General features: G+C 36.3%; 1 protein-coding gene and 1 long non-coding RNA gene across 6 annotated transcripts in view; one reads left to right on the forward strand and one right to left on the reverse strand.

Annotated features, from left to right (window-relative positions):
• The window catches only part of LOC139101392 (lachesin), a 111,876-nt gene extending 98,348 nt beyond the window's left edge, over window positions 1-13,528 (forward strand). For both annotated transcript variants that reach the window (XM_070654498.1, XM_070654497.1), the window contains exons 7-9: window positions 1,958-2,077; window positions 2,285-2,455; window positions 8,774-13,528. In XM_070654498.1, the coding sequence (XP_070510599.1) occupies window positions 1,958-2,077; window positions 2,285-2,455; window positions 8,774-9,024 (542 nt within the window). In that variant the 3' untranslated portion in view covers window positions 9,025-13,528. The remainder of the gene's footprint in view (window positions 1-1,957; window positions 2,078-2,284; window positions 2,456-8,773) is intronic.
• The window catches only part of LOC139101394 (uncharacterized), a 99,347-nt gene that overhangs the window by 53,647 nt on the left and 19,959 nt on the right, over window positions 1-25,741 (reverse strand). For all 4 annotated transcript variants that reach the window (XR_011545543.1, XR_011545544.1, XR_011545542.1 and 1 more), the window contains exons 3-4: window positions 24,762-24,828; window positions 16,310-16,354 (exon numbers count right to left, since the gene is read on the reverse strand). This is a non-coding gene — a long non-coding RNA (uncharacterized lncRNA). The remainder of the gene's footprint in view (window positions 1-16,309; window positions 16,355-24,761; window positions 24,829-25,741) is intronic.

Consider the following 25,741-nt stretch of genomic DNA (forward strand, 5'->3'; position numbering starts at 1 on the left):
TTACCAATTATTCGTAATCGCCTCGCAATTATTATTATCGCGATCGTATCCGGATTTGCGTTTGACAAAAGCGTTCTTCAATTAATACGCCCGAATTTGATGCACGAATAATTAAAATATCAAAGAGTAACACTTTCAGGGATTTATAATTGCATCGACATATACTGAATATATACGTATATGTATAATATATAAAATGTTGAAAAATATGTATGCAATAAATAAATAACAAAATCACGAATGTTAATAAAAGTCAGTCGATATGCATGGATCGTATTAATGTAGTCGTAAAACTTAAAAAAGAACTCATAAAGTCACATTATAGTATGTAAGAATAATACCTTGAAAAAAAAATAACGTGCAAAATAGAATTTCTTTTTCTCTTTCACAAAACTTACAACGTCAAAATTACCTGATTTTTATTCCGAAATGCCGATATATCTGACTTACGGTTATCCCACCGCCAAACACTCTGTGTATTCCCCTTTCTCATATAAAAGTGTCGTCTCGGTGCTTCTGGGATCTTTGGTGTGCACAAGCGCGGCGCGAGCACATATATTTCCCAAGCGGCGCTCAAGATAAAGAGTCGACCAAAGACCCGCCATAGAAACGGCCAGTTTATCTCGCGCCATCATCTTAATTTTCTGTTACTACATACATAATATCATCACCCAGTATCCCGCCCATCGATATCGCCAACGTAATCTTTATTACTTGGGAGTAGGTAGGAAAGTACGAAATACGAACCGTCTTAGAGAGCGTTATCTTTTAACGACAGCGATATAAAATCGCTAAAGGCTGTAATGACAAATTTTAGAAGATGACGACTATGAATACAGATAGTCCATCCATATTTTGTATTTATATGCAAATGAATATTTTTAATTTACCGTTTCTCAGAAATGCATTGCATGAAAAAATATTGCGATAGTTATTGAATAATTTTTTACTTCAATCATCGCTTCGATTGCGGCTTAAAACACAATTTTCTTAAATATATTAATTATACCTACATATACAAATCAATAATTTTTTTTTTTCTTTTTTGCACAAATTATACTATAACGACTAAATTTGTCATTCCAGAATATGAAAAATTAATCAAATGCTAATTTTTTTTTATACACATTTATCATTGCTTTAAATAATCATATCTTTTTTTTTTGTTTAGCAAAACGATATAATTTAGCAATTACATTTTCATTAGCAAATTTATTCCTAGCAACAATGTGTCAAATTATGTTATAAAATACAAATTTATGTTACGCAAAGAAATTTCTCTTAAACAGAGCACGCTAGGAAAGACATGAGTGAATTGAATGAGCTACAGGATAGCTTGTTTTTCTAGAGGTAAAATTTCATGGCGGTGGGGTTAAGTAGTCGCTGTAAAACGCACTGTAAGCGCTTTGTGACGACACGACGTTTGGCCGAGCTTCGGCTAAAAGAAGTGCTCGGCGCGGTCGCCTGTTAAAACGTAAGCAGCTCACGAAAAGCTGCTTACGATACTCGAAATGAAAGGCAGTGTTGTGCTACCATGGACAAGACAGAGAAAAAGAGGGGGGGGGGGGAAGGAAGAAGGAGGAAAAGAGAGAGAAAGAGAGACGGGATAAGAGAGATAGAAAATGCGTCCTTTCTGCTTGCTCGCTAAATGACGATCTGTCATCGTGTTTCATTAGCTAGAGATGCTCGCGTAGCTCGCTAATGACGCACTCGCACAAAGAGACCACAATGTAACGGCGAAATAAGGCGATTGAATTGTACAAGTGGTATAACGCACCACCACTGTTTCCCTATCTCAAGACTTTCGCTTTAAAACAAATTTAAAAAATATCCTTTGTAGCATTACGGATGTCATTCAATTAGAGAAATTAGTTGGCGGGGAACCGCGCGGGCGTTACCGATGTTGTCCCGTTATTGTTCGTCTGATCACGATCGATCAAATTGTTATGGTTTTCAGTTCACCCGATGGTCCAGGTACCGAACCAGCTGGTCGGAGCACCGATCGGAACTAACGTCACGTTGGTCTGCCATGTGGAAGCGTCACCTAAAGCCATTAATTACTGGACTCGGGAATCGGGTAAGTGGAACAGTCCAATCAGTATAGTTCCTGTCCTTCATATTCCACGAAAGATAGATCACTTATCAGTTAGATTTCGAATTATTTTTGAAAGAATATTTTGCACGGAAAATAATTTTATGTATTAAAAAATATCTCAATACAAATATTTTCTAAAATATTAAGTATTTATACGATTTAATTTAATTTGAAAACGTATTTCCGCAGACGAAATGATAATCTCTAACAGCAAGTACGCGATGTCCGAAATGAAGACGTCGGTATACAGTGTGCAGATGCGACTGGTGATCATGAATCTACAAAAGCATGATCTCGGTGGCTATAAGTGCATCTCAAAAAACTCCATCGGAGACGCCGAGGGGAACATCCGGCTTTACGGTGAGTTTCCGCGGTTAACGCGTCGACAAGGACGAAAACAGGTCGTAAAGTCTCTCTACGCGAGGTAGGGCTTCCGGAAAGTCTTGGAAAACTTCGTCAGACGCAAACGACGTCGTATCGTTATAAACTCTCTTCTAAAAGTTAATGCATTTATTGCATATATATGTCTTTTAAAAAAATTAGTAGAAAGTCCAAGAATAGGTCAGACGTAAGTATGGAAGAAAACTGAATCCCGTCGCTAAGTAAAGCAATTGCAATCTATCGAAATATTTGAATGTTTAAAAGGAAATTAGCTTAATTTTATATTTAATATTAAAAAATATTACAATATCGGAAACTATTTATTAAACGTATTGTAATTTTTTGGAATATTGAACTATAAGCCGCAGGATGTATATCTGTACGTTTCGAAATGATATCGAAACACAGAATGCACGTACGCAGATGATGTAAGAGATTAATTTGGGGTGTGTCTCGAACGATATCTCTATTTTACCACACTTTGTATCATTTTCAAAAGTGAAAGTGATTTTCCACATTGAAACATTGAAATAACCCTGAATTTCAGAAGTATGTGATTGCGGGAAACGATCGTAGTAGCACATGTTCCAACAACGAGAAAGTACGGCGTATCACTGTGACTTCGCCGTTTCCATTACATGCGCGATTTAATACGTCGCAATCTCGCAGGAACGATCGACGGCAACGAGCGTCCCGTGTATTACGTAATACGACGGTATTTTTCTTGTCACCTCGTAACGATAGATCGCCGTGAAAATGGCAGACAGTTAGCTTCACGTGCGGAATTAAACAACGGAAGAACGATTTGTTTCTACCAGCGCTATTTGCTTCAGTTTATTCATCACGAATATCCAAGCGCAATGGGCAGTGGAGATTTGTCGATAATTTTTTTTGTATTTTTATAAACTTTCGTTCATAAAAAATACACAATATTTTACAACTCACAAAAGTTCAAGATTTTATGTTTTATCTTTTACTTCTTCTCCCCACCCCTTCTACGCATGAGTTAGCGTGAATTCTACAGCAAAGGATGGAAGGCAGTGATAAAACCGGGTCTGTAAAGTGAAAATCTGTGCGGAAATATTTTACATGCGCTCATATAATATTTCGTAACTCTCATCGTTTTGGTAATCTCAGGAATTTATCTCGAAGAAACCGCACTGTTACCATAAGGATATCGGTATTTGCGAAATTAAGTTTCCTCTTAGTTTTACTATTTAAGATATCGGAGAGACCGGTGCGCCGCGAGACAGATTGGAATTTCCGCAGTTTCTTAGCCACGTCTCCGTCGTAACCGTAAGTTATTTCACGACGCAGATAATACTGTACTCTTCTGTGTAATATTTATGGAATTCGCTTCTATTGTGTGTCTGCGAAATACCACCACCGACCGCCGGGGTACGTCCATGAAATACCTAAGTCAGTAATCTTCAAAATGTCTTTGCGATATCGGTTAAAACATGATTACAATCCCCGCCTTCTTTTCTCAGAATATCCTTTTTTAACATGCTCAAAGTCTTTAAACTGCCATTCTATAATAATAATTTTCGACATATCTTATGACATAGCTGTGTTACAACACTTAAATTACAAGATATCGTACTTTCTTTAAAGAAAAACAATTATATAAAATGTTTTTTTTTTTTTTTTGGTCACGTATAGCTTCGTCAATATCCTAAAAAAAATGTGTAATAATTAAAATTTAATTACATCTAATAACAAATAAAAAATACGAGTAATTAAAGGTAAATAACACCGGGGAGGAAGGTATCTTGTATTGTACGATAGCATCACGACGGCTGATACTATGACCGCGATAAGTCTTCATGAGCGGTGCCTCATAATTTTCAACTTTGATTGAACATTACGATCTGTTTACAGCACGTATGCCGGCACCCCTTTTACTGTCAAAAAACGAATTTAAAAAAGTGCATTTTTCGCCAGAGTCGTGGCCTGACGCGATCCTCTCGCCGCGCGCCGGGGTGTCATCAGCCGTAAATGCGGCCATAACTTCCCGCTTACTTTTCTCGAAGCGCGTCCTTATTTTTTTCACAGTTTATTTACCGGATTCCGTGTCACATAATTTTCTGCTTTATAGCGCGGGAGAAAATTCAGCGAGGCTGCGAATTACTCTGCGTTTTTGACGCGGAACACCGATCAAGTGCGCTCAATCCATTTCACGCATCAGACTTTTCAGACTTTTGCACAATTTTTAATTTATAATCTAAGATTTGAATCTATTTCTTAATTCGTAATTAATTGAATCACAAATTATACAATCATTGAATTTTGAAAGATTGCAATAAATGTAGTTTCTAGTCCTCCTCTGAAATTACCTCCTTTGAATTAAGTAACACTTTACGCATTCTCAAATAATCTCTAACATTTAAAATTTGTAAGAAAGTATTTGTTAATTAATGCCTACCTAGCTAGTGACTAGCCATTATTGTAAAGGATTTAAAAAGTGAGGTTGCCATAAAAAAATCTATTTAGTATCCGTCTAGTCACTGTCATAAATGACAAAATAGATATTGACCAAATTTAAAATAATGTTGTAATACAGCATAGCATAATATGTACTCCCAGGATTATTTTCGTTTTTGGCATTAATTTTGCTTATTCACAAAGGACGCGATGTGCAATACTCACATTGATGTGTTATTCATACACTTTACTATTTTATCATCTTCTTTAATGCATAATTCAGTGTACACCTGTAATTTTCGCTCAATACTTTTTAGAATATATTGCAATATTTTATACATTTCCTATTCAAAATAAATTATATCAATAATTATTTTTTTTTTAATAAATTGGTACTTTTATCATTTTTAATGAAAAAATTAATAATAAAAACTATTGTGATATCGCAATTATTATATATATCGTCATGAGATTCACATTTTTATTATTACCGTAAAAATGTTGCACGATACGCGATTAGACCTAAATTCCACCTAGCTGAGATATTGATAAGAAACGTGCATTAAATTACGAATTCACACGCGACCGTACAATTCGCATCTGCATCTCTGTGAGCATGCCAGAATACCGCATCACGGATGACCAAAGATATAAGTTAGATTAAAATGGTCAAAAGATAAAACCATACTAAAATCTTAAGAAATAATAGTATAGGGCACGTAAAACTAGTTTGTTGCGACCTTTTCAATGAAAAGAATCTGCCAGTCCTCGGTTTATCTCTTTATCGTGGCACGAATAGAACGGCATTAACGAGCTGGACAAAACCGGGCTCGGTATCTGCGAGTTAACTACTCCCACCGGCTTGTATACGCGCGTGCAACTCTAATGACGGCAATTTTATCGCGCTGTCGTGTAAAGAGCGGGCGTATGCGAGAAGGAAGCGCGCGATGTTATCCCGGCGTGCTCGAACTTCTCGTTGAAGTCACGCGATCAGATAAACTCGAAGGATTAACTGTTAAACCGCCGGTGTAAACGGGGCGCGAAGAGCCAGAGTGAAAAGAGCGTGCGCTGTCTACGCTGAGAGGGTAGTGCGGTAGATTTAAAGGCGCTGCGCAAGGTGAGGACGACGAGACCAACTACGGAATGCACGGGAACAGCAGCGGTACGGCATGCTGAAGCATCATGCCGAGAGCCAAAAGTCCGCGAAACAATATCCGAGCTTTCCATCCACTGCCCCCGCCTGACCGCGCCGTGCCGGTTTTTCGCGTCCTCTTTTCCGCCGTTCTTCCGAGGGATGTTCTTGTCACAGATTGCGCGCGGTCGGGATTATGGATTTACTTTGATAAATGAGGACTCGATATCCGAGGCGTAACTCTGAGATGAAGATCGCGTTACTTTAAATTATAAGTCTGCGGGTTTGATTTCTCCCATGAGATATATTATACAAAGGTATCTTTGATATCTGAAACTCTCTTACAGTATCCTAGCACGTTCGCAGTTTAGGGAATAAATGAATATTAAATGTTAAATAATTAACACTATTTTCATTACAAAAAATTATTATAAACTTTTAATAATTAGTATTGAACTTTCGACTTTTCTGATGCAACTCTAAAACATTTTATTTTTGCTACGCAAAAAATAGTAATTAAAAAAAATTTTATTAAAAGTAATTTTGAAATGATCAGGTTTCCCAAGAATCGGTGGAACTTCTAATAATGACTTCTTCTAAATCAAGCGGTGCAAGTTGCCCTTCATCAAAAAAGTGCGGCGAAACAATAGCAAAGATCGTCGGAGGGCATCACGTCTCCGGTTAAAAGACCGTGAAACAATATCTAGACTGGCCACCAGCCCGCCGTTATCTCTGTTCTTGCTCCCCGTCAACCCAGCCCCGCATACCCCCGTGTCTCGTATTAGTTATCGTTTATATCAGCCGGCCAGACAAAACGCGCCGTCCGAATTGGGTGAGCCATCTGTTGCCAGACATGATCGATAAAAGTCTGCCAAGTGTTATCAGTGCTAAACTGCTATTTAGACGGGCTGCCGCACCCTCTTCTACTTCTACTTCTTCTTATAGTTCTTCTAACCGCCAGGCTACCGCAACCTGTCCCTTCGTTCACAGCTGTATACGGAGTGTCGCCGGTTCAAATCAATTTTACTCGTAAAAGAATCGTTTAATCGCCGTAGAGTCAAACAAAAAAAAATCTAACAGAATGCAATTGTGAAAATACTTTATATCGCGAAAAAAAAAAAAAAGATTTCTTCGCGTTTAAACTCGAATATAATAATCTTAAATTTTCTACGCGAGGCAATGGTAAAATTTTTGTGCACGGAATTTATGGCATATCCGGATTAAATTCATTAGCAATATTGCTGAGTGGAGTTTACCGAGCAAAAGGAAAATTAGGATGGGATGCTGCACCTCGTTGCACGATTTGAACGTCTCGTAATGAGTAAGTAGCAAAATGGCTAGCAGAGAGCACACCTAATTCAATATCATTGAAACACGATCTTGTCAATTAGCTCTGTGATTTCGGTATTTACTAGCTTCGTCGAAGCTGTATAATCAATATAGGAGTTAGACATTCTAACGTTACGCGAATCCGATTACGTTAATATAATTTTACTCAGATAACAGAACACCTCAACATTTAATCAAGCTTCGTTAATTATTGTATTAATTAAATGTTAATCGCAATTTGCAAACAATCTATCACTTTTCCATTGATTTAAGTCCAAAGATATGTATAATATTACGTTATTATTATATAACAAGAATTACAATTAAAAAATAATATTATATTTAAATGTTGACTAATAAAAGCAATGGCTACGATTACTCTCATTAACGTTTCGTCCAAGTAAAATTTAATCAGGTTGTAAAAATGATGTCAGAGTTATTCATTAAACAGGTGTCGATGAACAAGAAAATTAGCATCAATTATTCCCTAAAACGCGCAAACCATACCGATTAATCTCCTAATATATAAAAGACAACGGTATCTCATATCGCTACACATCTTTTTCCTCTTCCCCGCATCATCACGTATCCTACTATCACGTATCGACTTGCTCATCATTCGCTCGTTGAATTTCAATCGAACGTGCCACGAATATTAAGGATCGTTGAAAAATGCGCGAAAAATGTCAAAGACAAGAATATTCAGAGAAAATTCGTGTAATAAATATTTAAAAAATATATGTATGCATGTGTATACATTTCTTTAAAGAAAAAAGAATTTCTATCTAGAGATAAAAGAAAAAAAAATTCAACCGAGCCGATTCGTTTTCCATTGCGCGTTTAACAATGGGATCGCGTAAAATTCCCAAAAAGAATTCTCACTTTACTTTTATTCGCCTCGCGTGTGTCGAATGACGTCGAGCGTGGAAATATCGCACGATACCCTCCATCGATGTTCCGCACATGCGAAAAAAAATTATATCTACTCACACTGAAACGCGCCGACTACTGGCTGACCACGGTTGAAATAATGTTTCAACGATCGTGCCTTGAATTCGATAGCGAAGAAACTGCAAGCTTGGCGGTCTCGTTGCACGTGCGTAACACAAGTATCGACAACTCTAATGTTCTCTACATCGATTCGACAACTTGTTGTAAAAGACCATTTAATCCGTCGCGTTTATTTAACTCTGTGCCTCTCTTTCTCCATTACATCAATTTGTTCGAGACAAACTTAAAAATAAAACTAAGAGAAAAAATAACTTTAAAATAATGACAAACGTTCATGTGCCCAATTAATTTTTAGATAATTGGGAAAAATTTTCTCTTAATAATCCATTGTTGTAATAAGACACTTAACGTTATTCAGAGAAATAATAACGCAAGTTTTTTCTTTCTACTTTATGTTACAGACATGGAGTTACCTAAGCATCCCAAAAAAGCCGGCGACCGACGATCGGAGGATGAAAACGAAACAATCGGGGATCGCGATCACAGATTGAACCACGTACATCAAGGATCCCTGAGGGAAACCGGATCAACCCTCGAACCAGCCTTCGACGCGGACAACAATTCGGCGTCCACAACGTCGAGAGGCAACGCGCCGCCGGCGACGATCGGCATCGTCTTGATCGTCCTGCACCACTTGCTTGCTTCGACGTAAGATAGACGTAACCTATTTACCCTCAAACGCAAACTACGTTTACCACGAGCTCGATTCGCTGACGCAAGGAGACTGCGAGAGACCGCGACAGAGTAGCTCCGTCGTTTCGTGTTCTCGGCAATCAACGACATTACTGCCAAATCTTGGTATCAATATTACGAAACGATACTGACGAAACGTTAATCGGAATATTTTATACGGAATTCGATTATTGTGCTCTGTATAGTTAAATGATACAAACACGTTTGGGAAAAGAAGCTCGCTAAATTCCTGAACTTGAAAATTATCAGAAACTTTATCAGAAAGATAAATTGATATGGACATCTAAATTATTATTTTAATTCTTCGCGTCATTATTTCTCCCTAACTAAGCTTTTTAAATAAAAATATAATTATGTTTTAATTATTTATATCATTTGTGACAAATAAGGAATTAAAATTACACACACACATACACACCCAGATTCAACGTCTCTATGCGGTAATTAAATACAGTCGGCTCGCATTTCGATGATGGAAAAAACGCATTTCATAAAATTCAAATGTGATATGCAAATAATGTTAATAATGTCCATATAGAAATAACATAAACTTGGTAAGCTCAAAAAGCACTGAATTAACAAGAACCTGTTAAATTATGTCGCACGCGATGATACATGTCATATAGACGGAACAAGCCGACTGTTAATGCACAAAAGTGCAATATGGATGACTTTTATATTTAAAAGACATATTTTTAGTAAAGAATCTTATTTCTATATAGAAAAACATTTATATAAAACATACCATCGAGTCTATCTTTATACTTTTAGCAATTAAATAGAAAAAATTTAGTTTTCTTTTTTTTTTGTTTCAAAAATTAATAGAAATGTACTTTTCCGATTTTAATTTATATGTATATACTTTTTTTATGTATATTAATAATATAATTTAAAAAGTTAATCACTAAAAATATATTTTAAGAAATTGTTCAGAAATTATTTTGCATTATAGAAACCGACATTATTTACATAATAAAGACTGCAATTTCTTTTATATAAAAGCAGTCCATATTTCGTACAGAATCGATCCAATATGGTCGCTCTTCCGCTCAATGCTCGTGAAAATTAACAGCCTAGCGAATATCGACGAAACGTTAACAGCAGACCGAAGATCGTGAAATTTTGTTCGCGTCGTCATCGCCGAGTTACGGTTACCGCGATTATCCGTCTACGGCTTAACGAGATATCTCGTTAGTTTACTATGTCTCCGCGCCACCAACGACATAATTCTCAAATCGCCAGTTCTTTTTAACTCCACGACCGAAACGTCAGATCATGAGCGAGGCGCTTACGAAATCAATTACATAAATGTCGTTCACGTCGAGTGATCACCGACGTCGGGGAGGAAGCACTCCCCGAGAACGAGTGCCACGAAAGAGAAATCGCGTGTTTAATTAACACGCGAAATTTCATCAAACAGATTTTACATTAAACGCGATCGAGTGGGACGAGCTGTGAGCATCGACGTCTGATCTAACGTCGATTTTACACGATCAAGAAGCAAAGTTCCGAGTTTTTCGCTCGCATGCGTGAGCTCGTCTCGCATTCCCAGGAAATATGATTTCACGTCGTGCACACTTCTCGAATCTTTAAACAGACGCCGAGACATTTTTGAATTATGATAAAAGAGCGTTTTTTAATACTTTGTACAGTATCTCTCTGCATGACTTATGTCCGACATTTCTTTGGAAAAATCACATTAACACGTAATGACAGGGCGGTAATTGAAAATTTTCTCATTAACATATTCACGCACGAGCAATCGTGTAAAATACTTTTATCGGCAATTTCGTTATATTAAATGTCTGTATCGATCGATCCGTGTGACGGAGGTGCCTCTCACTTTTCGATATTTAAATGTAACTTAGACAGCTACGTCGTATTAATTTTATTTTAATGGAAATATTTCGCGTAATTTTATTCCGTTTATTTTGCTCTGAAAACATAAGACATTACGTTTGAAATCCGCATCGGTCCCTCCCGTATATACTATCAAACGAAACAAGATTTTCGATTCTAATCCTATGATAAGAATTTCATAAGAAATCAGAAGAGGATACAGAGATATATGCTTCAAATAAAAAAGTAGAAAATAAAATTTTCTAGATAATACAATGCTTTGTATGTACATAACTAACTGCCGAACTTCCTGGTCGTCAGGAATTGTGATTTCTTGGGGCTAAAAGTATTCGATCGATATCACAAGAATCCTCGCATATCGTGGAGTGCAAAACAATAATAATAATTAAAATTGCTATCACCTTATACCGATGTTACTAACAAATATTATTGAAACTGATCTCATTTCTGTAAAAATTATAACCTATTTGTATGAAAAAAAAAAACTTTTAATGTATCGGAGACTGCTTTAATTTTTCTTTTCAAGCTAAATTTTTCGTATGTTCCGTGATAATGTAAAAATTAATTTATAAATAACGCTTATGTGATTGACCAGCGTCCACGCAGATCTTCGGTAAATTTCCAATCGACCGAAAATGCGATAGCTCGATAAATAATTTTTGATACGTGATTTCAGCCCGACGAGGCGCGCAAACGTAAACGAAAGTGAGAGATAAGTACTCGTCCGGATTAAGATAAACGTGCCAAATATTTGTCTTTATTGTTATTTTTATATTTAAAAAAACAATTATTTTATTTAAAACAATTGATTATAAATATCGGTATTCTAAGGGTCCACACATCGCTATTCTGAAGCTCCCGAATTTAATCTTACAATTAGATATCCATGTTATTACCTCCATTCAGGCGGCTTTTCTATAAATGGCACCAAGCGTCGATCTTGCTTGTTTTAAATTTGCGATATTTACGAAGTTTTCCAACTTTGAAAGTGTTGATATAAAATAAAAGCAAAATTAAAGATTAATCTATCCATCTTTTTGTATAAATGTATATATACTTTCGAAATAACATTTATTAATGCATTAATAGTTAAATCTCAAGTCCTGTAACTCTGGTTTGTTAAATAGATTAAGATCCTATAACTTTATTGTAAATTACGACATAAAAGGCTATTACATTCTCTAGAGAGTGAACTTTAGAATCTTATTTCTCAGTTTTGACAAAGGCACTCAGGTCCTTTTACATAAAAGTCGTCCATTTAATAGGACAATGAATGATGCCGGTAGACAAAAGATACGATGCTTTATAGCGACAACACTTTTGCTACCGCTCGTTGTCGACGGCGTTGTCAATTACGTTATCCGACAGTCGCGTTGTGGAATGGACGATTAATGCGTATGGAGGTTAAATATTTTATACTTGTGAAGTACGAGAAATAGCGCACGGTCTGCCAGCATATAAACCGTTTTCACAGAGGTATAATATCGTATGACAAGATAAAGTGGCTCGTTTCTGATACCTTCTTTACGTGACATTAAATCAAATGTTGTTACATCATCATTAACCGTAATAAATACAATTATAACAAATTTTATGTGATGTAATAAAATGAAAAAATATGCTTTATTAATCTGATTGTACGTTTTATGCATTACAGAAATTTTTCTTTTTACTTGCCATAAATTTATCAATCGCAAAAACATGTTCCGGGTACTAATAATTCTATTAATAAAGTCAAACAAGACATCAGCTAAATTATTAAAAAAAAAAAAAAAAAAACGATCATTATATTCATTAAACTAGTTGAATTTATTTGATTTAGTTTTTGATACGTCTAGTTATATTAAAACTTAATTATAAATATAAATTTCTACCAAGCCTCTTGTCACCAGAGCTTGAGAGGCTAATTTCTGCACTGTTGTCATACTATCGATCGTCACGGTACATGTTGAGAAGTGCTATCATGTCGTGATACCTGTATCAGTATCATATTGTATCCTGATCGTGAATATATTTCATATTTAATGTCACGTGAAAATGGGTCAAAGCGTCAATCGTCATCAAGACACCACGATTGTTTCGTTATTTATTCGTAATTGGGCCTCGTTATAGTCACAATAAGTGGATGTATGTGTCTGTTTTGCGTGCGTGCCTGCCTATGTGTGCATATGCGTGTATGCCATGTGAGAGAAACATCGCGATGTCTAATTATTAATAATGGAAAGCGGGAAAACGTATATGTGTAGATTGTGTAAATTATGGAATAGGGTTTATCGAATTGTTGATCGTAGGTGTGTTTATATATACAAGGGTTATATATAATATATAAATATATATATATATATATAAAGAGTAAGTTGGAGGTAAGAAAAATCAAATCATAATCGAATCGGCCTTTGCGCATTAAGATAACACGAGTTTTTATAGCTCAGAATTATCGACGAGTTCTGTTGATCGATCATTGTTAATTGTCGTTTGGAACATTGTTATAGCTGCCAAACGCTTTTTAAAAATGAACTGATTACTCCGTAAATCATCCTTATTGTAACAAAACAACAAAAAATAATTTAAAAAAAATAATAAGGATTATATGTATAACACTACGTTGTGCAACATATTCATTCAACAGTTAAAAAAAAAAAAGTATCTAATTTGCTTCTCAATAGTTTAAAATATTAATTAAAGGCGGGTTACGAAAACGATGTACAGACGAACAACAGCAAAATTAAATTTGCTGGAAAAGCGCTAATTCAGGTTTACCCTTTTAAATGTATCAAATATTATACGTTTTCCATGCAATTTAATTTGACAAAACTCAAAAACCAAACAAAAAAATTAATAACATTAATATATTAGCCATACCTCTAGTAACGAATTAAATTTTTTAATAAATTAAATCCCTTTTGCAAAGTTTCCAGAGTTCTATTCGTGCATTTTGATATAACACATAAAATGTATAAAAAAAGATAATCCGAAAAAAATTGTTCCATTTTTTAAAGAGATGTTTGAAAATGTTTAAACGATTAAATACATAATTAAAGCAACGCGAAATATGACGCGCGTGTATTGCGTCACGAGTTAACATATCATTTTAATGATTCAAACATAATTTCGTGATGTTTTACTTACATATCGACAAATCTCCGTGCGCTTTAATCGTTTTCGTAAATTTTTAAAACGATCTACATCGTCATATTTCAAAACAATGTAAAAAGTGCTTTTAGTATGATTAGACTCAAGGCGATAAAGAGAAAGGGCTCATGCGTACTGATTTTTTTTTGGAGCTCGCGATTGCGCTGAATGCTTTTAAAAAAAAGAGATAATGAAGCGGCAATACGAAAATGACGGCTAGCATTTAAGAGGAAGAACGTCTCAACGCTGTCCTCGTACGAGTGGCCTGACCTTAATATATTTTGCACTATGTATACATAGATATACAGAATGGCGACCCACCCATCCCACGAATATCCCTATTGTGAATATTACCGTCTTCGACCCACAGCTCCCCCGCCTTCCCCGCTACCCTTTCCAAATCCCGTCCTCCTCAAAATGAAAAATGTTTAGTCAACGACGGCGCATTGCACACTGTACAATAATCTCACGCGCGTGCATATGTTATATAAATACATGATATACGTACGATTAATGATATGCATATCTGTGCGTCGATGTAATTAATTACTGTCCCCCTTCCACCCGTATTACCCAAAATATGAAACGCAACTTGTACCAAGTCAAGCCACGACTTATTGAAATAATGTCGCCAGTGGAGGTATACATATACATATAATATACTATATATATATATATATATATATATATATATATATATATATATATATGTATATATATAGAGACGAATAAAGAGACGATTAATGTACATCGTAGTTATTATTATTTGACGTCTTACTTCTTTTAATTTGTCTTACTTCTTCAAGTAATTACCGAGAAAGAAATTATAAACTCCTCATAATTATTTTTCACATTTTACATAATTTAAATTTGCTATAATTACGTAGCAATAAACTTTTCGTTATATTTAGGTATGCTTTACTGATTTCTTAAATATTTACGACCCATCGATATCACCGAGAAATTGATATCTCGAGCGAAACTGTTGTTCGAAAGATTGATAGAAGCAATCGATATCCCGCGCGATGAGAGAAGGAACGACATTACTATGTCATTACAAGCACTAGGCAATATGTTCATTACGTTATCGCTGATTACATGACGTTAATCGTGTAGGGAATAAATAATCCGTAGTCGTCAAGGGAACCATTTACCAGTCGATCAAAATTCCGCAGCACGCGGACGCGTACGACATACGCCGATGTGGTAGCCACATAAAGTCTATGTGCGTACAATACGATTATAGCTGATAATTATTCGATTTAATGAGCTACTAGAAATGCCAAAATAGCATTGCGGCGTATTCTCGGATCTATCGATATGTTACTGTCCAGAGAAAGATAAATTATTTCAAAAGATAAATCTATTTTTCCAGCGATAAATAATTTAACGAAATTTTAACGAAAAATAATATAAGTAAATTATGATTCAAGCTTTTGAGGTTAATACTTGATTAACATTATTACTATATCTGTATTAGTTGGACATATATACGTATTATACATACATATATTAATAAAATTAAAAATGAGGTAAGTAAACGATGGACAGTTGTGGGTATCTTTCGCGTGGCACATGTAACTGTGATTTAAGTAAGTAATAATATAATATCAAATGAGATCGTCATTATTGCAGAAATAATAAATATAAAATCACAAATTTAAAATTGCCTTAGACGTCTCTTAATAAAAATTAAGAGTAAACGATGACATTTAAAGATTTAATTTTGCTCGTAATGTAGTAATTAAATTATAATATTGCATACGATGATTATTGATTATGAAGAGAGGTGACCACTTTTCGATTATAATATGCATTGGTGCAGTGGAAATTTTAATTGTACAAACAATTTATATCACAGGGATACTAATATCAACTCGCGAACTCATACTCGTACACGTACCCCGTATTCAATTCCGATCGGGATTACAATTTCGAATATGACTCTCGTAATTGCGGGGACTAATTAATGACTATTATGAGAATTAATTGAAACGTGACTCTGTGTCGCATATTTTAATGCAGACGATTACGCGTTAGCTAATCGTTAAAATTTTTTTTACTAGAAGAAACCATGCGCACCCTTCGCGCGCGCTATTTTTCGAAAAGTCTCAATTCGTGCGCGTCATTATAATTGGAGATTAATCATAATAATTTCTATGATAATTACAATTGAGTAATCAAGAGTCGACAAGGTGTTGTCGGTTCAAAAGACCCAATACAAAATTACGAAAAAGAATTATGCCACTTACCAATCTGCATGAGACTCCAGCGGGGTTATAAAGTTCTGCCGATGGCTGTAACATAAAAAGATAATATTAATGTAGACATGCCAGTATAAGATTAAAAAAAAAAAAAACATATTAATTAAATATTTCAACAATTAATTCAGGCGTCACACCGATTTTTTTACTTAAGATCTCATAAACGGAAAAACTTATTTAAGACAAATATAATGCTTCTTCTGGCTTACTTTATTTTTAACTAACAATAAGTATATATGCTATTTTTATATCAACTAATAATTACGATCAAAATTACGAATCAATTCCTAATAAAATTTGCAAACAGTTAATTACAATTACAAAATTAAGTAAATCGGAATATTTTTATCGTTCTCGATTCTAGACTACGGATTAATGTAGTTCAAAATGAAGAGCACGAGTGTAATGCGAGGCGGGCAACAGATCGTTCGCTCGTTACATCCGAGCGAGCTTTCGAGCTTAGCGCGCAATGACCAAGTAAATTGCAGGTACAGCGTACCTGCGGGCCCTCAATGATTATTCAATTTAATGAGCTATTGTAGACGCCCTTTGGAACGTGACGTTTACACCGCAACGGGTTTCCGCGCCGCGAACGATTGGCCGTTCATGCTCAACGAGTTCGCGGATCGCTCCTCTTCTCCTTCCTATCAATCCTGTTTCTCGCTTTTGCGAACACGCAGGATACGCAGAAACGAGAAATCCGCGTGCATACGCGCACTTAGCGCTTGCGTGCACTCGCGGATTTGCGGCGTGGCACCTCTAGCTGGAATTTCGATGCCATGACGAGCGCGCAACGCGAACCCATTGATAATTAGTAGACACTTCGAGGCGAATTAATCCACGACGAAACGACGAGCTCCGCGCGGCCGGTCATTAATTAAGGACGACGAGCTCCGCGGGAACGATAAATCTACTCGGCATTCATTACAGCGGGATACGTGCGCGTACGCGAGATACAAGAGCTTACGCTTCTCGGCAAAAATTCGCACGTAACTGTCCAATTTGCCGAAAGTTTTAAGTCTGCAACTTTAAATTTCTTGATAATGAGGTCTTTACCTAAGTTGCTATTTAATCGAGGTCCATTACAATTTAATTGAACAACAAAACTTTCGTGACTAATTCACGCTTTTGACGCTCCTGCAAAATCTCTTAAGTTTCGTTTCGATATTAAATACCTTGCCAATTATAGATCATTTTATAAATTCTTACTACGGCATTTAATAATTATTCCTTTTTAATTTGGTATTATAAAATTTTTGCACGAGCAATTTTCGAATTTACTTACAGATATCTGAAGAATAATACGCATTTTTATTTAATTTATTATCGTATTTCTTGAAATGTACAATATATCGCAAAAGAGTGATGTTTAATTCAACTTAATGCAAGTACGATTTATGTGTACGATCTATTAGTTGACGTACATAATCAGACATGAATCCGACGTGATAACCAAAGCTGTTTTCCGAGATCTCGATTGGATCGCGCTATAAGGATTCGAAAGTACTCAGATAACCGACGAGGGTGAGCCACAGAATTTGCCTCTCTTCGGATACGTTCTAGCCTCGTTTGGAGGCGAGTCACGAACAAACCGGATGGACCGTAGTTCGAACTTCTCTCCGAGAAGTCGGCAGAAAAAGGGTTACCTCGTTAATCCAGATCAGCGAGAAAACGCCGAGGAGGGTGACCATAGCCGTGAAGGCCGAGTGCCGATAGTAAGCGAATGCCGAAGAAAGAACGAAGAAGACGAGATCGTGCAAATTGCGATGATGGCGAACGGGTTAGAAGCTAGGAAGAAAGAGAGAGAGAGAGAGAGAGAGAGAGAGAGAGAGAGAGAGAGAGAGAGAGAGAAAAATGAAGGGAAGAGATGAGAGGCCAAATTGGACAGGATGGATATCGGGAAGGGATGAAATGGCAGGGAAAGGGCGGGCTGATATTGTAAGTGGCTGCGAATCCTTTATAACTGAGAGAGAACTCTCGTGGGCTGAGCGGGGCGAGCTTGGAATTTTTGATGTAGTAGCGGGCAGATATGAATATCGGAAAGTTTCCAAAGGAATTCCGCAGGGTCGCGAAGCGAACGGGGGGTTGCGACCGGGATCGAGAGAAGGAAGCTGGCGGCGAGCAGAAATGATGCTGCACACGCTGCTACGCCCGGAACAGCGGAAACTTTGAGAAATTGCTGAGAAACCGATAAACTTCGTAGCGGACAAACAACGATTTGAACGGATACACGGATTCCGGTATCAAAGCTTTGCCACGCGTGCATCGCTTCAAATCACCGAGATAAAGTTCTATGATTGTAACTGCAGTTAAATTTTGCATGGACTTTCGGAATTTTTACAAAAACAACAAGTGGGTATAATTAAATAGATATATTAATCAGGTATTATTAATTGTCTAAAGATTTTAATTTTAATAGCTAAATCAATGTCACGTTAATCACGTATGTGTAAAAAAAATCTTGTTTAAATTAGTAATTAATAAAATTTGTACAACTTTTATTAATGTATTTCGTTATTTAAATAGCAATATAACTACTATTAATTTTAACACTTTTCTAGAAAAAAATTAATTAGCTTCTGTAAACATTTATATCGTTTACTGTAGAGATTTTGATATTCAAACTATGTTTATATTAAACTTTTGCATTTTCATAATCTTTCTATTGAAATATTTAATCATTATTTTGCAAATAATTTTACTTAAGATATATCGTTATCGCGGATATACTAGACGCTCTTCAAATACTTGATCGGTATATTGAGGAAGTTTCCTCTAAGAATGTAATCAACTCTTATCGATTGTATTCGTGTGCACATCAACGGAATAAAGGAAAACTTTGACGCCGTCAATTAGGCGCGTAAGCCGGTATTGTTTTAAGCATATTCCTACAAGCAAACTCTTGTCAAACATTATCAAACTTGACACTAATGACCAATAACAAAGCTACGATATACGATATATTAGAAAATACACAAACATTTAACTCTTAATTTTTATTCTTCTAAAAAACAAATGACGCAACGTCTAATAAAATATTAATAACTTAACCCTGAAGTAATATATTGTAGATCAGATAAATAAAAATAGAAAGTAAAAGAGCACGCTTAATAAATACCTATACCCAAAAAAATTAAATTATATTATAGAGTTAATATTTTGTATAAACTGTGTAAAGATATATGTCTCCGAATCGATAAATATCTCGTCAAATAAATATATTGCGTAAAGAGGGCTACGAATATGGATCGCAGACGTGGTTCAACGACCTATATGTTCCAAGCTGAGCAAGAGACCGTGTCTATCGATATCATTGTAAATGGATATCCATAGAGACGATCGCATCAAAGATGACCCATACACGAAGTAATTTTCCGGAATTCAAGCTGACGTACAAGCTTTGAAAGCAAGAGCAATTCCTTTAAAGCTACAAGACTATTTCGGTCGTATTATTTTACAACTTATTTCCACGCCACTAATTAGTGTTGAAATCGGAACATGAAATATTAAGTTGTTAATCTGCATATTGACCATAATTTTTCTGCACGTAATGAGAATAACCTTCTCATATTTCTAGTAAATTTAAATTTAAGTGTCAGAAGAAGAGTAAAGCCTTTAGAGTCTTATTATTTATCAAGTTATTTGTCAAACTAATTATTTAGTTTTTACAACTGGAGATATATATATATATATATGTCTTTTTCCCATTCAAATTAAATACTAATAATATTTGTATGTAACAAACGAATAACATCTTGAAAGCTAAATTTAGATTATTTATCAAGCTTCCCCATTTTTAGAATCAAAAATTTATTTGTGATAAAACAAATTTAAAAACATTGTGACACGCTTACTCACATTCTTCTCAGTATTGCAATTTCTAAATCAAAAATAGACTTTCTTTCTATTAAAGAGTTTAACAGAATTTTTTGCTAATACTATAATATTTGTGATCTAGTTTCTGTTTTGCAAAACGGATTCACATCAAATTATAGGTAATCATCACGCGCAAACGAAACATGATATAATTATAAAATATTTTGCTATATGCTAAGCGTAGAGTTTAGTATTTATCGGCACGGCGCAAGATTGTTGCGGGTATTACGGCCAGGCTTCGTGTATAGTACCTGAAGAGCCCAGGCAAGGTAAAGAGGAGCGAAGCGAGCTTCGCGCTCTATCGCGAATCTTACCGCGCGTGTAAACTCATAAAGCGTAAAGCACAGTAACCAGACCGGCGTCGTGACATACCGTAAGACTTGGCAGAGTAAAAGATAATAATAGCGTCTTGTGCAGTTTTTTTTACACTTTAACTGCGTCTCGAAATCCCAACTTTCCGACTTACTAAAGTTTCAAAAAAAAAAAAAAAAATACATGTAATAAACGTTAACTGATCGAGTATCTGCATCTCGGCGTCCCTAAGAATAATGGATACTCGAGATAATTTTATGTAGGTACGATCTGACACACGTCCCATACATCGAAATAGCTTTCAATCAACTGGCTCGTCATGCTAAGCACATCCCATGCGTTGTGATGCATCGTCGATACGAAAGGCGGCGTTCACTGATTACAGCCGCGTTTCGAATTTCTGGTTTGAACGAAGGAGAGGAGGAGGAGGCGCGATAGTGGGATACATATTATGCAAATATGTTTGCGCTTCACGTGAAATGATGTCGGCGGCCGCTGGACGGCGGTCAGCCTAGTGGCCGAGTGCCGATAGCGTTATTATATTATTTCGCTAATGTTATTGCTGTGTGTTATGTGCGGAGCCCAATTAATATAATGCGGACGAACGGACCGCCGTTTGATCGGATTTGCGCAGCCCTTTGATGCGGCATCCAGCCTGAAATCGACCGTCCTGTGATAAAATTGATTAATGTCGCTGTCCTGTCCCGACGACCGAGTGACTCGCCTCTCGTAAACACATACCGCAGAGAATATACGGTGCTAACGGAAGAGCGACGTATGACGAAGCATCACAACGCATCTCGCAAATGTGAAATCCAAAATTTAAAAGTGTTGTAATTTTAGCGAGAAGGAAAGTATCATCGTTACTATGCTTCTATCTTAATTTCTGATTTTTAATATAATACGATACTCAGCTATCGAAGCGCAAAGTCGAAGAAATCGTTTTCGATAATTCTAAGCGACTCGCAAACTCCAGGAAAGAATGCTTTTATAAATGGGAGCTCGCAAAAGGACGTAAAAATCTGTGCCGGAAGTTGATTTGTTTCCAAAGTGAAAGGAGGAAATATTCACCGCGTCTACGGACCTATCGACGGCGCGAACTTGAGAGATCGAACACGTCAAACTTTGAATAACGAACTAGCTGCTAATGAGCGCCGTTCATTGTGTCCGGAATGCGTTGCTCGCGCGCGCAGATCCCTGGGTGATATTAAATATTTGATCAATATCCCGTTCGCGCGCGCGGTGCATTGGCCACGTCGTCGTCGCTCGCTTGCGATCGGTTATCCGATTACTTTGCAATCGGTTTTATCCGCAAATGGAATCGAAGATCGCCGCAGCAAGTCGGCGATTAAAAGCTCGTTCGCTCGTGCGTGCGAACGTATTAAAGCTCGCAAATCGATGAGCGAGCATCGCACTCCGCCGGTTGTCTTTTAATTAACAAGTCGGTGTCCTATTCCAGTGAAAAAGCACCAGGCGAAAATGCGCTTTTTGCTGGCATGATGTTTCATTTCGTTTTATTACATGTTAATTGTTTTATAAATTTCCTATTTTAATTCGATGCAGCTCGCGGCGTTCCTTTTTCTCGGTTCGTTTCTTTAGTTCTAATTTAATTCCTGCGACTTATCGACGTCTCGCATAAATATGACTATTCAAAAGTACCCTCTTATACATATAATATTTTATATAAGAAGAAAAATATGTAACTAAAGAGATTGCAGCTGTTAAATAAAATATTAATAATTTCTTTATTATTTGTAACAAAATTTAAATCGTACTTGCGCAATTTTCAGATCTTAAATCTGATAGTCACCACTAACGATCATAATTCAAACGCATCTACCAAGTGCGGTGGAGTTCTGAGGTAAGTTGTTAACGAGCTCGCGTTCCTTAATGATCTTAAAATGGCGTGCATTCAGAGGGATAATTGCAAAACGACGTCACGGTATTTCGTCGGAAATTCTTTTTTTCGCCACGTATTCGATATTTCTTCCTTGATTCTCGCGGCTCTACTCGCGATTAGCATTCGCGGTGTTCATAGCGGCGCACTTTCCGTTCGCTTTCGACTCTCGTCGCTTATAATCTGCCTCTTATTCATTCATGGCAAACGATATCCACCGTGAACAACGACGCCACCGACTGCAACGTCGTCACCGAGATCCGCGAGCGCGACAAGTAGACGGGAAGAGAACGAGTTAGCGAGAGGAGCAACATAGCTAAACCCGCGAAGCGGACGAGGGTGTGCGGGTTTTAATTATTTCCACGAGATGAGATTTCGCCACGGCGACTAGTATTGAGCGTTAGTCCGGTGTAAATTCCGGGATCCCGGGCTAATCGGCATAATTCCACGGAATCCGTAATGGACTTTGGGAATGGGCGCTGGATAGGACACCGGACCGGCAACGTTCACCCTACCTCCACAACCAATCCCTTCTCTGTAGAGACAGAGTAGTTTTGTTCATCGAGTATTTGTGCGTTGTATTTATGTTAGGGGTAAGCTTTGTGTAGGTTTGCCATGTCCAAAAGTTTTTATTTGCAAAAAAATGCTGCCTCAACACGCGAGAACATAAAAATCATAATCGAAGGAAACACAATTTAATATCGAATATGCTTAATTTTAATTTAATAAAAATGTGAAACTATTTTATTTTGTTACGTAATAAATGATTTATCTTAATAGCATTAGAAATGTTAACGGAGGCTTTAAAAGTTTGAATTTCTAATTCATTAAAAATTATCTAATAAAAATAGTCTGTCTTTTCTTAAAATCTCTCGTTTTATTTCGCAATGTGTACCTTTCCTTATCCTTTCAATATTCTATGTGCAGCTATATGTGTGACGTGTCCCACCCACCCACCTTTCTATCCGTTACCCACGGCAAATTAGATCTTCCCGCTATCCGCTAACCAACTGTAAAGAGCTTAATGCAATAGATTCACCGACTGGCTAGAAAATCTGACCAAACTCGATCGAGTTTCGACTATTATTATATATCTCGTCGTGCGTGTGCAAGTTTTCTTTTTAATACATATCGGAAAATTGGGTATTTATGCGTTGAGAACGATTTATTCGCGATATTAAAGCGTTGAAAATTTTTCGAGAGATTTAATTGAGTCAAGTCTTACCGACAAAATTGAATATCCTATTTTCATCAAACATTTTATAACATAACAATATAAATAAATTTAAATTTAAAAATAATTAATAAAATCAATGAATAAAGTAAATTCTTGTAAAATTGTTAACTATTTTAAAGCAATGTAATTTTTATTAATACTTAAAAAGTGTCAACAAACTTTTTTCCAAAATTAAATTAAATTTAAAGTCTCGATTGCATACTTAATAGAGCACATGTAAATTGAAACCTGAATAACAAACGTGATTCAAGTGTTTAAGAATGATCTGGCGAAATACTAGATTTCGATAGAGCCACGCCTATATCTCTAATGTCCCATTAACTATATGCACGATTACAGAGGATTACATGCACGATGCATAGAGAGGGAGAGCGATATCCCGCGAATAATTCGATGTCGCATTACGACCATTCCACCTGCGCGTCCAACCTTGTGGTTGGATAGCTACAGGCAGGTAACAAATTACCTATATTCTAAGATATATATTTTTTATATACAGCCATCAACAAAACGTGCTATAACTGTCTTTTTTTTTTATGCAAAAGTAATTTTAATTTAAATTGTTGTTTTAAATATATTTAAACTTAAAAATATCGTAAGAAGGATCTCAATGTTTTTTATAGTGCTGAATAAAAAAATGTAGACCTAAATAATTAATACCTAAACTTTAATGTCTTTCTTGTAGTAGCTCATTTCTATACGAATAGGCGAATAGGCACCGCAAGGAACACGAGAGAGAAAACCGAAGACTTGAACAAGCAGCCGACTTGGACAGTTCGACCGGTGGTGTTCAATGCTAATGAAATTCCGCCGGTCGCTTTCATAGATTGTGCAGTCAGCTGAAGCGACTGCCGCGCCGATTTGGCATGAGCACGAGCGTCGATGAACGGTCGCACCGAAACTATCGGAATAAACGGTAAAACTACTTCGAGAACGGCACGTGCCCGCGCGAAGAAATAAAAAATTAATAAGGAAAAATTTAATTATTTCTTATTTAATTTTGAAGCAAAATTTTTTTTTTACTACTAATTTTTAATAAAATAAATAAGAATAAAGTAATCAATTAACAAAACAACAAAGCTAGTATTAATTATATGTAATAAAAAAGTGCTGCTTACCTTCAGGTTACTTCACCGAAGCATGGTACTTATCCTGAGCCTCTTTTTCCTCTAGAGTTAACTGAAACTAAAAAGAAAAATGACAATTAAATATAAATCTAGTATTCTCAATATGTATATTAGAAACCCACCCATTGCGACAAAGTCTTAACAGTTTTCTTTAACGTAGAAAAAGTAATTAACGCGAGCAAAATGTGCTCTGTAGTGTCTAGTTATTAAATAAAATAATTTCTGGAAAATACAAAATCGTATAGATTTCTTAAAATTTTTTTTACCAAAATGTAATTCTGATAACTGGAGTTAGCTCGCGGAGATGTCGTGCGAATTGTGAAAGTTAATGAAAGAGACCAGTGAGATATATATATCTATATCTATATCATGTGTATATATATGTATATATATGTATACGGAGTCAATGGAGAAGCGGAGAGAGCGCAATCCGATCGACAACCAAGTCGAACTTTTAACCGGATAAATGAAAGGAACTGACGGAAAGAATCGTAGGATTTAATAAACATTCCCGGATGGTAATCGGCCGCCGGCAGTAACCGAGTCTCTCTCTCTGTTCCGCGAACGGTTTTCCCGGCGAACTCAGATTCCAGGGTAGATTAAACCCGCCGGAGATATGCCGCCGCCGTCGTCGATAAGTGGCTTTAACTTTCAGAAGCTGTTCATAGTTCAGTGCGTACGTAATGAAGATTCGCAAGAAAGTCGAGGTGGGAGCGAAATCACGAAGGACGAAGTCACGGCGAAGCGTTCGAGGATAATAAAAGTTCTCTACTGTGGATGGAGGGACTCGATCAATTATATCATACGATCTTATTAGTTCGCAGAGCTTTCCCCACGCGTCATCACTGATCGCAAAGAGTAACAGTCGAGTTTTTTTACTCTCGAAATGTTACTTATCAAACTTGTGGACCTAAATTATGTTACTTGTGTAGTTATGCAAATTTATATAATTATTAAAAAATTACCTATGC

This window comes from Cardiocondyla obscurior, linkage group LG03, assembly GCF_019399895.1.
Source record: "Cardiocondyla obscurior isolate alpha-2009 linkage group LG03, Cobs3.1, whole genome shotgun sequence".
Taxonomy (NCBI): Eukaryota; Metazoa; Arthropoda; class Insecta; order Hymenoptera; family Formicidae; genus Cardiocondyla; species Cardiocondyla obscurior.